Here is a 13,243-nt window from a genome sequence, read left to right as displayed (position 1 = left end):
TTTATCTGAGGAGCAGACTGCTTTGAATTTAACTTCATTGTAGAATTCTCATACTATGAATCACTTTCGTTGCATTAGGTTCACTCATCTCCTAATGCATGGATGCAAAACAAAATTAATCTCCGGGCAAACATAAATACATAAATATCTAATTTACAGCCAACAAATTAGTCTTCTTCAGTTCAGTTTAATATCAACATTAACTACTTCAGTCCAAATATTAGATTGGGTTTCTTAATGTTTAGAAATGTCAAGTCAAGTTTATCTATAAAGCACATTTAAAACAGTACCTGTTACCAAAGTGCTTAACAATGAGAGTTTCATGTCTAATGCCAGAACACCAGCAGCTGCTGTTAGGGTGAGGCCAGAACTGACAAAACAAGCACTAAAACACTCACAAAGAGCTGCCAAGAAAAATACAAACCCACTGAGAGCAATAGTATCCAAATTCAAGAATACCTTAACTAAACTTGTTTTTGGATTACTTCAAATGGAAAATAATTATATAGAATCAAGATTAGAGCTAAATTGCTTTTTATTAGAATTGTCATGTTGTAACTTGTCAAAATGATCTTATTTTGTTTCATACTATGCCTTTTAAAAATACTTAAAGTCTGCTTTGATCTGTAAAGGTTACTCTTATGTTTGAAAGGTGCTACATAAAAAAGTAACCAAAACTGAAAAGCTAAAATCGAATACATACTTTTACACGACTTTTTCTTTTATCAGAACTCTTGCTACAGTATTTTGGATTGGTTTACAGCGAATTTCAGTGACATCCTGATGATAAAAAAAGCAACAAAACCAATACAAATAACCAATAAACCAGCCTATTCTTTAATTATATTTACCGGGAGGTAAACTCGTACTGACAAGTGCAATATATTAGTTGTACTCAAAAATCTATTAGAAGTTAACACTAGTTTAAATTGGTTGTAAATTTCCATCAAAGGATGAATTTGTATATTGTGATTCGGCCTGTCAGGAGATTACATGGATGTGATGTTCTGTAGGTAGCTGACAGGAAGTCTGAGCAGGTTATTAGGTTTCGTTTATCGTCATCACTTTGTAAGTCACTTTTAAGCGTTTATTTTCCTTTCATATTGTTCACTGACCCACGTCCTGTGAGTTCCACCTCTGTTCCCAAAACAAACAACTCAAAGTTGAGTCAAGGTTTGACTTTAACTCTTGACATGACAAATGTCGCAACAGAAAAAAATAAAATAAAAATCCTCAAGTTTCTTCTGATGTTTAATTCAGTTTGACTTTAAATTTTTATTTGTTGTACAAGAATAAAACACGAATGATTGAAAAGAGAATATGTAAAGGATACATAAAAGATAAAGAAGCAGTCACAGTAGGTCACATGATGATATTATCAAACATTCTCCCTCTCTGAAACATCGAAGCTATTTATGTTCTCCGGCTGTCTTTAAAACCCTGCTTAGGATGACGCACAGTCACAGCTAACAAACTCAGAGTTTAGTGTTTGGGTGTGTCAACAATCATGTGCTTTCCAGAAAGCCATCCCAGGTAAATATAGTATGTGGATGTGGTATTTTGGAAAAACACAACAAGTTTGTTGTGTAGTAAACAAACAGCTACAAACCAGGATGTGATTAAGTCAAACACAACAGTCAGGAAGCTATAGACATTAAACTTTAATGGGTTGTTTTCAGAAAATGTCTTTCAAAGTATTATAGGATTGAATACCTGGATGGACTTTGTTGTCTTTCAAAGTAAACATTACAAGTTAGAGAGTTATGCTCACATCATTGACGAAAATATTAAAATGAGTCTTTACTGTAAACTTAGAAGAAGAGCTGCAGCAGAAACAAGTTAAAACAAGACCCAATACGTAATAAAGCAAGTATTGTGTTCATTCGAAGCTAACAAAAGGACTGTATTCTCTTAAAATAGTTAAGTAGTTTTAAACAAAGCACCATTCAGGAAATGCAGAGGATTTAAAATGGGATCAAGTAGTTGCTTTGTCCAGGGTAAGGATAAACTCGTCTGACAGGTTTACTACACCTGGCTCCACTCATGCCGGCTCTGTGTGTGCACTCATCGCTGTCCGTCCTGCAGGCACCACAGTGGCAGCTGAGAGCCACTGGAAAGGTAAACACAGGGTTGGCGTGAATGGAGCAGCCGGGCAGAATGGTTGTGCGGTACTCCATCCTGTCGTAGGTGCAGCCTCTCTGGATAAGGAAGCGTGGGCGGAGAACATCTCGCATGTTGCTGTCCTGAATGATGCACAGACCAATGGGAAACAACCGATGAATGATCTCGGAACACATTCTGATCGCTTGAGCGCATCTTTCCGAGACCGATGAAAGAAACACAGCAGGCGTGCCAAAGTTCATCTCTTTGTGATGTTCATACTGTGTCAGTATGTCTGTTTAAATATTCTTTCTTCACGCTTCAACATGTAAGAATAAATACTGTTGTTCAGTAAATGTAACAAATAAGTTTATGTTGATTCTGTTTTAAAATGTGCTCTATAAATAAAGTTGACTTCTTGTGTTTCTGAACAAATTAAACAGAACTGCACACGTAAAAATATAAAACACAAGTATATATATCAAAACTGGAAGTACAAGATTATATTTTAAGAACTGTAGATCAGACATGATTATTTTTGTCCCCCGTTGTGGAGCGAAGAGGACAAAAATACCATGCATGCTGTGTGAGCATGCTAACTTGAAACATAAGAGAGGCTTCCAATTTGGTGTGTGTCTGGATCTAGGTGAAAGAACAGTACCGATCAAAAATTGCTTTCTAGTGTTTATATTGCTTAAAAGTATAGTTTACTAAAATGATTGGGGTGGCTGAAAATAAATCAATGTCAAACTCCTACAAAAATGTTATGCGACTGGTACAGTTTGGTTTTTGTGGTGACGTTTTTACTTTAGAACAAAATAGTTGGTGGTTAAAAGGTTGCTTTACAAGTTACTGCTATAAAAACTGTTGATACAAATATTTGTGGATCAGAAAGTCTACGATCAAACTTGTGTAAGAATTATTTTAAACTGACAATATATTAAATACATTGAACATTTCCATCCATCCATCCATCCATCCATCCATCCATCCATCAAGCCATCCATCCAGCCATCCATCCAGCCATCTTTACTCGTTTCGTCCTTTTCAGGTCGTGAGGGTCACTGGTGCCCATATCCAGCAGTCACAGTGTGAGAAGAGGGGGACACCCTGGACAGGTCTCCAGTCCATCACAGGGACAAATAGAGACAAATGAGACAACCATTCACTCTCTCACTCACACCTAAGGACAATTTAGAGTTACCAGTCAGCCTAGCATGCATGTTTTTGGTATGGGGGAGGAAACCGGAGTACCCGGAGAAAACCCATGCATGCACAGAGAGAACATGCAGACTCCAGCCAGGATGTCCCCCTGTCCGGGGTTTGATCCGGCAACCTTCTCACCGAGGAGCGGCAGGTCTACCACTGCTCCACTGTGCCGCCCCGTTTCTATACAGAAAACGTAAACTAACTTAAATTTAGTTTAATTTTGTCTAATTATCTTAACAACACAAAAGTATTTACGTTAGTGACGATTATTATTTATAATATTATTTTTCTAAATGTTTAGTTTTACACCAATGTCTTAAAGGTTTTATATTACATTTTTAAAAACTGAAATTATATTTTTTCATATTTCATTGTTTTTTTTTTAAGGGTAGTAAATGTAATGAAATCTCCCAGTCAAAACGGTAATGAGACTAACTGTCCATTTTTTTTAAACTAAAAATAAAAGGCAGCTTTTAGTTCTATCAGAATGAAGTGCATACCCTTGAGAAGCAAAATCCAGTACAGATGGTGGTGTTGACTGCCACACAGTAGTCACATTCTGGCTTTTCCACATACAGCGTGAAGTCCGTTGGGAGACACATGGGGACAGCTGGACAAAACAGCAGAAAAAGGAGCCAGCAGCTTAAAACTGTTGTGTCCATTTTTGTCTAAATGTGCTTTTTCCTCCAATTATTTTTGGCCCTGCAACATAAAATAAAAGACAAATAGACAAATGAACACGGATAAAAGAAGTTTGTTTTCTTGAACAAGTTTTCTCTCAACGTGAAAATCACCTTGAGAGACCCGACTTCTTAAAGACCCGACAAGATTCTGTCTGAAGAACTTTGCTCAATAGTATTTATACACAATTATATAATCCATCTTAATCCAAGATAACTCTTATCTACGATCAATGACGAAAAAAGATGCAGTGAACTTTTAGTCCATTTTCTAGATGACATAAATAATAATATTCTTCATAATGGAAGCTCATGCAACAACCATGCAATTATAACCAAAGTAGCCTCTGGGCCAGTGTCCACTAGATGTCAGGAAACACCATGAAGCTTTACTTATGCTTGAAAGAATACACATTTTACTAAGAAAATACATAAATTTTAACTTAAGTTTACTATACTTTCTCATAACAAACCCGTCTGTCACTGTTTTGATTAAAAGTTAACTGAAAGGTTTTCACAATGGCTGTGAAAGTGTCAGAGCGTGTTCAAAGGAAGTTTCTGTTGAGTTAAAAATTTACACTAATATGAGCAGCAGCATAAGCAGGAAAAAAAAAAAAATCTGTCTCAGCACATATTTGTACCAACCATTCTAAAAAGAAACATCGACTGCAGGTTTATCTAATCTGTTTTCAAAGTAGGTAAAACCGGCAGCAGTAGACGTCAGTTTTTATGCCATTGGTGAACTCGTCAGGGACAATAAAAAAACGGTCTAAAATGAAAGATCCCCACCCTACACATCCATTGTACAGAGCGTTATTATCTATTCATTCATTTAATGATTAGTCAGAATAGTAAAATTCTTGTGAACACATTAAGTAATTATTAGACTATTTAAAATCGCTGTGTTGGTTTGGCGTTTTGTTTTTTCATGAGAATTCATCCTGATTAAATTAAATGTGCTCTCATGTCAGAATACACAATGCACTGATATTTCTCTCCTTTTAAAGCTTTTTTTTTTTTTTAAATCAACAGTTTATTTGTCTCCACCACGCTTGATTTCCTATCCTTTATCAAAAAGTCAGAATAATACTGAAAAGTCTGTCAATTTGTGCATTAAGTATTTGTTTCTTTTTTTTTATTTACTTGAAAAATATATTGATGTGTGAATATTTTTTGTTAATGTATTTCTAAACTTTCTTGTTATTTCATTCCTGGTTAAAAAACCTGACTTTTTGCTAACTTATAACATTTTTAGACATTTTTAGGTGGGGAATGGTGGTGCAGAGAAGGCGGGCCTGTGATCAGAAGATCACAGGTTCAACTCCAGATACCTACGACATCAAAATGTGAGTGGGATAGGTGAAGCACCCACACCTGCCTCCACCCTCATTTGCCCCACTCTGTGCCCTTGAGCAAGGCTCTTAAACCCCATCATCTGCTCCCCTGGGCACCCTACATAGCTGCTGTATGCTCCACACAGAGGGCTGTGGTAGCTCAGTGGTCAGGAAGGGCATCCGGCGTAAAAGCAATTGCCAAATCTTCGTGCGACTCGGTTCACTGTGGCAACCCCTGAAGAAAGCAGAAGCCGAAAGAAGGCAAAATAATAATTTTTAGGTTCAATACTTGGTATGCTTTTAACAAAGATTCTTGGCAAAAATGTAAACTTTCTCTTCTAGATTTAGTTTTTTTACTTAAGCCTGCTTTTTTCTTGATGATTGTTTTGACTTTGAAGTGAAATTCGTATCCGAAAATAGTAAATGATAAAAACAGGTGATGAAAAAATAATCACACGTGACAACAATTCAGAAGCAGGAGTAATGACCAAACCCTGAAGATTTTACACTCCCTCCTTTTGGACTTCCTTATTTAACCAAAGGGTACTGAGTAACCTGGACATATAAACAGACCTGTCTTTAAGAGTGTCACTCCATCATTCCATTTCCAGAGGAAAATAGATTTATTGACAACAAGCAGCTTTTTCCTCGCCATGAGATTGCAACCAGCAACCTAGTAAAAGATCATTTTGTTTTATAATCACAACAATTATGACAAGCTTCACTGCCTTGTGTCCTTGATGGATCATTAACTAAAGTGAACTAATCTTTATTGTCTGCTGAATGGATCAGAGCTGACTAGACTTCAGTTGCACGGGAGATGGTTAATATATTTCACTGAACTGCTGTTTGTTGATGTGACAGCTGGGAGCAATGGAGAACTGAAAGCTGGAAATCTTTGGATTATCTACGTGCTGCTGAAGGTTTGAAGGGAAACTTACAGATGTGTCAAATTTGAATAGATCTAACTATTGGTAGAGTATTTTTGTACCATATTTAGTGCATCTATTTTTTTTTTTTTTTTTTTTTTAGAAAATGGAATTTGCATAAATGGACTGGTAACAAACATCAAACATTAGCAAGCCTGAATGGTACGAGTGCATTTTTCACTGTAACCAAAGGTCAGAGAATAGCAACCGTAGAACTTCGTTTACTCTTTGTGTCTAATTAAAGATGGCTGGAACAGGCGGCCCAGTGGCCACTTTCTCTGTCTGGGATTATGTGGTGTTTGCCGGAACAATTCTGTTTGCTGCTGGAATTGGCCTTTTCCAAGCCATCCGGGGTCGCAAGGAGACCAGCAGTGCCGAGTTTTTGTTAGGGGGACGACAAATGACAGCCGTACCAGTGGCCATGTCGCTAACAGCCAGCTTCATGTCTGGCATCACAGTCATTGGCACACCTGCTGAGGCTTACCGGTTTGGTACTGCCTTCTGGCTCTTTGGTTTCGCGTACGCCATCATGTCTGCCATCACCGCTGAAATCTTCGTTCCTCTTTTCTACCGACTGGGGATCACCAGTGCCTATGAGGTAGGAACAGAAGAAAAACTGTTAATTATTATACAGAAAGAAATGACTTGGTGATTATGAAATGTCTTCAGCTATTAAAAAAGATCACTGGAACTGATATGCTTTATTGGTGATCTTCAGTTCAATCTTTAAATAAAGCAGGCAACATGTTTGTGTATGGTCAACAAACGGGACACATAGTGTCCATATAATGATGCATCACTGGTTCATCTCTTTCATAATAAGTGGGTATAAAAGAAACCAGTGCTGATAATGTATAAAACTGAGACTTTGCAGAAGAGTTGAGCCTCTTTCTTTTTTTTAATTTTTGCAAGAATATTCTTTAGTGGAGCTACACTTTCTGGGCAAAATGCAAAATTTGCTTTATGTTGTGTGTTTAAAAAAAAAAGTATATATTTTTTAATTGACTGCTGTTTTGAATTTTCAGTTTAATATTTTTATGACTTAATTTGTCATTGTTGACTAATTCATTTAACAGTGATGTTTAAATCACTCAAGTTTAAAAAGGCATTTATTAACTCAAGGGATGAACCAGTGCTGTGAAACACACAACATACAACCTGACGCAGAGCCAGTTGGAATGACGTCTTCAGGTGCTTTGTTCTGAGCAAACAACACCCGCTATAAACTAGTTATTAGTTACAAGTAGCAACCGGTGTGGTGTTGACACTAAAACAGCCATTTTAAATTAGGGGCTTATTTTTGTAGTTTATTTTAGTAGCAGCTGGCTATGAAGACACATTTTGAATTCCATTTATTTGTTGAATCTACAGGAAAATACAAAAATATAACATTAAGTGAGTCCTAAACAGTATTCACTAAAAACACTGACAAAGCTCGATGTTGTTATTTTTTTTAAAGAGAACATATGAAGAAAGACCAAAGAAAAAAGTATTAGGTCTTAAAGATTTATCTATGAAAGAAGAACATTATCTAAAAATCATAGAAAACTTGTGGGAAAATGCTAGCTAAGACCAGACACAAGATCAGAGAGAACGTTCATCTAATCCAGGGTTTAGGCTTGTAGGCTTCATCTTCCTGGTGTTGGAGTGGTTTGAACTGAAAGAACACTGTTAAAATAACTTTCAAAACTGAGCAGAAAATAATTGATCCTTTTGAAACACAATGTAAAGAAATCAAAAGCAGCAGCAGATTTTTCATCACAACGTTTATGCCTATAATATGGCTATAAAGTTTTATTTTATTGTCTGATTGTCTATTCCTCTTTCATTATAGTACCTGGAGCTGCGATTCAACCGGCTTATACGGCTAATTGGAACATCAATGTACATCGTGCAGACGGTAACTCATTGTATTAAAAAAAAGCAAAACAAAAACTAAATAAATATTCAGGTAGTTATTGTAATATGATTATCAGCATCTGTTCTTTTTGACTTTATGTACAGATGATTCAAGATACCAGTTTTGTTGTTTCCATCTAATTATCTAATGGGGATATCTTTTTCAGGCTCTGTACACCGGCTTAGTTATCTATGCTCCAGCTCTTGCACTAAACCAAAGTAAGTCAAAATTCACACATAAATCAAAAATTATTTTTGATTTGACTAAATTCTAAACTAGTTGTAGAAAGTCTGGCCTAATATGCTCACAGCGATATATTTTAAATCGATTTATTATATTTCTGAATCTAAAAACTTTTGTTCCCCACTTTAAGTCACTGGGCTGGATCTGTGGGGAGTGCTGGTGGCTACAGGAGCAGTGTGCATTGTTTACTGTACTTTGGTTGGTATGATCTAATAAATACTTTTTTTTTTTTCTAATATTACATTTTGGGGCAAAACAGATTTGATGTGTTAAAGTCATGTTCTTTTTAAATCAAATTTATATTGAGTTTCAAGTAAATAAAGCTTTCTGAAGATTTTCCTAAAATAGCAACAAGATAAACGAGATAGTGAACCAGTTCAAAGAGGAGTTCTGTAGAGTTATCAGCAGCTAGTATCTTACCTGCAGCAGACAGCAGGCTGAATGATCTCAGTTTGAAGAACCAGAGGAACGTTCTCATGGAGGAGTAAAGCTTGCCTCTTCCATGAGAGCATCTCTCTGATTCTCCAAAGCGACTTCACTCCTACTGGTTTCGACTGCAGGTAAAATACTGACATCATAATTCCACAGAACTCCACTTTAAAAAAAATCTGAAATGTTCCTTTAAATATTCCTGTGTATCGTGTGTATTTTGTCCCAGGGTGGTCTGAAGGCGGTCATCTGGACAGATGTGCTGCAGATGGTAATCATGCTGGCAGGATTTGTGGCTGTTATTGCCAGAGGAGCTGTGATACAGGGAGGTCTGACGAGGATTTGGGAAGACGCTGGTGAAGGAGGCCGACTGGATGCTTTTGAGTGCGTAAACAAGAAGACAAATTTTGATACCAAATTAGTGTTTTGTCCATCAAAGGAATTTGATTAGTGTTGAATGTACAAGCGCAGGAAAAACCCAATAGATTTCATAGAAGTAATTTGTGTGACTTAGTTTCAATTGAATACCAAAGGAATTATCTTCCACATAACATTCATTGTGCATGTCAATGAAAAGTGTTGTCTTCAAATCTTTTAACTTTCTGTTGTTCACAGCTTTGACCCAGATCCTCTGAAGCGACATACTTTCTGGACCATTGTAGTTGGTGGAAGCATAATGTGGGTGTCTATTTACTCAATCAATCAGTCTCAGGTGCAGCGCTACATCTCCTGCAAAACCTTAGGACATGCCAAGATGTGAGCAGAACTGTAACGCAACGCCGAAAGGCTTTCTGGCTGTGAGCAGTTTCACGTCCTGACATGTCCTCCTTCATCTTTCAGGTCTTTGTATGTGAACATGGTTGGTTTGTGGGTCACCGTGAGTCTGGCTGTTTTTTCAGGCCTCACCATGTACTCTATTTACAAGAACTGTGACCCACTTTCAAATGGTGATATAACGACCCCAGACCAGGTGCTTCTACCCTTCCGTCACACACAAAGAATGCTTTTAGCGATGTAACAAAACCGTGTGATTTAAAGTAAAGTTGGTTTGTATTTGTAAACCAGCTGCTGCCCTACCTTGTGATGGATATTCTGGCAGACTATCCTGGAATCCCAGGGCTGTTTGTGGCTGCAGCATATAGTGGTACCCTGAGGTGAGACGTCACACAAACATAAAGTCAACTTTAATACATTGTTGTAATAAAAAAAAAAAAAAATGCTTCAATCAGAAAAGATGTAATTTTGGTTATAGAATAAACTTGTAACATCTGGAGTTTGCCGTCATAAAAAAAAAATCCCATTCTTTGCAAAATGTTTTACTTTTAAATGCAAATTGCACCCTTTGCAAAAGAAACAAGCTAAATAAAAAAATTAGTTAAAATGTAAACTAACTTTGAAACTAATCTAACCTTTGCACGTTTTCTCAGCACGGTGTCCTCCAGCATTAACGCTCTTGTTGCCGTCACTGTGGAAGACTTCATTTTTCCTCTGTGCAAAAATCTCACAGCCAAGCAAGTGACCTGGATGAACATGGGTCTGAGTAAGTTGTGCAAAAATGTGGTTTTATTACGCAGCAATACACAAGATTCCTGTTTTATCCTCAGACTCCCTAAAGGTCATGAGATAAAAGTGGAAGCCGCGTCATTATCTAATATCTTTGACAGTTCGCTTGCAAGCCAGCGATAATAATCATGATTAAAAATGAGTTGCAGATATGGACATAAATCATTTTATAACTGAGAACAAAGAAAATAATGCTGATTCAACTCTAAAAATCACCATCTATCTTTCAGTACAAGCAGACTTCACAAAAACTGGGTTAAAGTTAGAACATGCATTACTTCATTACTCAGTTTTTCTTAGAAAAACTTGTAGGTGCAGGAGAGGAGCAGTTCTCAGAACCTCTGTGGAGTCTAAATTAGAGGGTGTGGATTTTGAAGTGAAAGGAATTCCACGGCTCAATCACTTCGCCTGTTTCCTTTAATAGGTCAAACACTACTGAGAATCTGTGGTTTGGAAGCATTTACATTTTACAATCATGGGAATTGTACTTGTTTGCAACAATATGTACTTTGCAAATTATAACAAGGCTTTTAATGATATTTTATGTAATTAAATCTTAGGTGTGTTCTTTGGAGCGTTGTGTATTGGCATGGCTGGGGTTGCTTCAGTGATGGGAAGTGTTCTGCAGGTAAAAGTGTTAAAAGCCACTGTTGCCATTTATTACTCTCCATCCCCACCAAGTGTTGAATAAGAAGAACTGCAGGTCTCCTGAACCCACTCTTCTTTTTTCAGGCAGCTCTGTCCATATTTGGTATGATCAGTGGTCCTCTTCTTGGTCTCTATCTACTAGGCATGCTTTTCCGCACATCAAATTCAATAGTGAGTACTTCTCATTCCTGCAGCTTCTTAAAGCACACCTTTTCACAAAGTCAATAAATGCTGCTAAGAAACAAAATGTGCTAAATCAACATGTTACGCTCAAGTCACTGACTCACTGAGGAAAGAATTTACCAGAGTCACCCTCACCTTTCAGGGAGGACTTTCAGGAATGATCATCGGCCTTGTGTTGACTTTGTGGGTGGGGATCGGAGGCCAGATTTACCCACCGACAGATGACAAGACGAATCCTCTGCCCCTCAGCACTGCAGGCTGCAACAAAACATTGGAGCAAAGCACAACAGCGACACCCTGGACCACTGCACAACCTGCGTTAGTCTGTTCCTTTGAAAACATTTGCTTCTTTTTACATGAATGTTAAGATTAACAGGAACTGTGAAGAGGATGTAACAAGCCGTTAGGAAACTGTGACTCTACAAGAGCTTTACGTTTTTTTTAAATAATTTTATACAGTTATCTTTTTTAGTTTAATGCCTAATCACTAAAATGACAAATTTGTACACCTCAGCAGTTATTTTAAAAATGAATAAAATGGTAAAGTCACTGCATAGAACAAAAAAAAAAAAAAGACTAAATATCCTTGGCTCATTTGTTTTTGTCTTACCTGTTTTAAATGATTGTAAACTACGTTATAACTCAGATCATTGTTACTATTTTCTATCTGTGGACCAAACTTTGAGTCTATAGTCATCTAACTTACCATCAAAAGGAGTTCCAGTAGATGTAAGTGTTAAATATTGTCAGATTTACTAAATTAAATCTATTTCTGTGTCAGTTTCAGGCCTCCTATAGCAGACTCCTGGTACTCTCTGTCATACGTCTACTTTTCTTTGCTCGGCATGCTGACCACAATGATATCTGGCCTGCTGTTAAGCATGATCACAGGTAATTTGTTACCGTAGCGTAAAAAAAGATCAGCTGTACAATTACAAAAACACTTCATATAAAGGCTTGATTTCCATTAAAATAACAAAAGAGATTTAAAATGTGTTTTATAGGTGGATGCAAGCAAGAAAAGCTGAACTCTGATCTGTTTGTCAAGAAGAGTGATTTGCTATGCTTCACCTGTTCCAGTAAATCAAAGGTAAGATGCTGACCCCGTCGATTTGTTAGATAATTAGTAACTAAGTGTCTGTAACAATATAAAACTAATGCTATGTTGTAAACCCACTACAGGGATCAAACGACATACAAAAAGCTTCAGCAGACCTTCACATGGGAGTGGACAACTCAGCGTTTACGGACATCGACGCGACAAGCAAAGAATTTGAAAAGGCCACAAAGTTGTAACACCGTTGTAATTACTTTCATTCTATAAATGCATAAAATGCACAACCTTTTGTATAAACAAGTAACTGAGTCCCTGTATAATTATGTTTTAAACTTAATGTCATAAGTTTCAAATGCTTTGTGTTGCTTACGTTTTACATTTAAGGGTGCATTAAAGTTAGAAACAAATGGAAATGTAAAACTGAAGGAAAACAATAAAACCTTTTCTACGTCATTAACAAAAGATTATTAATAATAGTTTTGTCAACATTGTGTTGCATTTATTGACCTGTTTGTTTGTTCTTAGTGATATCAGATATTATCTTTATATAAACATGCCACCTTCATTTCACGCAAAGGTAGTGAGATCCACTGAATGTTGCATTTGTTTTACAATAAAAAAAAAAACGTTTTAAACACTGGCCCTTTGTTCGTTTTTATATGTAGAAAGTAAAGTGTGCACTCATAATTTGTTCAAAATGTTAAGACATTTTACCTGGAAATAAATATTTTGTACTAAATTTAAATGCAGCACAGACTTAAAAAAGACACTTTTTATATTTTACGCACTAGTCACTGCTCAGGCAGCAGTTTAATGTACTGTGTGTGTAAAATGTACTTTGTGTAACAGGCAGATTGAGCTTTGGACAGGAAGTAACAAAGTCCTTTGTCTCCTTGGTAACAAAGAAATGAGGAAGTTTACAAAGGACTGCCCTGCCCACTTCTACCTGACTCCATGCCACACATTAG

The 13,243-nt window shown here is 36.8% G+C and overlaps 2 protein-coding genes across 2 annotated transcripts; one reads left to right on the top strand and one right to left on the bottom strand.

Annotated features, from left to right (window-relative positions):
- Positions 1-1,964: 1,964 nt before the first annotated feature.
- Positions 1,965-3,971, bottom strand: tshba (thyroid stimulating hormone subunit beta a). The gene is made up of 2 exons (XM_037679458.1): positions 3,810-3,971; positions 1,965-2,243 (listed from the first exon to the last, which is right to left on the bottom strand). Exons 1-2 carry the CDS (start codon positions 3,969-3,971, stop codon positions 1,965-1,967), a joined length of 441 nt encoding a protein of 146 aa, XP_037535386.1.
- A 2,525-nt stretch (positions 3,972-6,496) lies between these two features.
- On the top strand, positions 6,497-12,576 carry slc5a8l (solute carrier family 5 member 8, like). The gene is made up of 15 exons (XM_037679457.1): positions 6,497-6,850; positions 8,087-8,152; positions 8,319-8,370; positions 8,526-8,593; positions 9,054-9,208; positions 9,440-9,580; positions 9,665-9,794; positions 9,890-9,978; positions 10,252-10,364; positions 10,948-11,015; positions 11,120-11,206; positions 11,361-11,536; positions 12,000-12,109; positions 12,223-12,308; positions 12,401-12,576. Exons 1-15 carry the CDS (start codon positions 6,497-6,499, stop codon positions 12,512-12,514), a joined length of 1,809 nt encoding a protein of 602 aa, XP_037535385.1. The 3' UTR covers positions 12,515-12,576.
- Positions 12,577-13,243: the final 667 nt, after the last annotated feature.

This window comes from Nematolebias whitei, chromosome 7 (assembly GCF_014905685.2).
Source record: "Nematolebias whitei isolate Nwh7 chromosome 7, NemWhi1, whole genome shotgun sequence".
In the NCBI taxonomy this organism is placed as follows: Eukaryota; Metazoa; Chordata; class Actinopteri; order Cyprinodontiformes; family Rivulidae; genus Nematolebias; species Nematolebias whitei.
Note: the sequence above shows the minus strand (reverse complement) of the source record. Positions and strands in the feature narration are given on the sequence as shown.

What these genes read in the sequence shown, in the direction of transcription:
- tshba (XM_037679458.1), bottom strand. Translation starts at nt 3,971, where the DNA reads ATGGACACAACAGTTTTAAGCTGCTGGCTCCTTTTTCTGCTGTTTTGT. An exon ending in CTGGATTTTGCTTCTCAAGG is followed by an intron (nt 2,244 to 3,809) that starts GTATGCACTTCA and finishes TGCATCATTCAG; the next exon opens with GACAGCAACATGCGAGATGT.
- slc5a8l (XM_037679457.1), top strand. Translation starts at nt 6,497, where the DNA reads ATGGCTGGAACAGGCGGCCCAGTGGCCACTTTCTCTGTCTGGGATTAT. An exon ending in AGCTCTTGCACTAAACCAAA is followed by an intron (nt 8,371 to 8,525) that starts GTAAGTCAAAAT and finishes CCCCACTTTAAG; the next exon opens with TCACTGGGCTGGATCTGTGG. An exon ending in GCTGTTAAGCATGATCACAG is followed by an intron (nt 12,110 to 12,222) that starts GTAATTTGTTAC and finishes TGTGTTTTATAG; the next exon opens with GTGGATGCAAGCAAGAAAAG.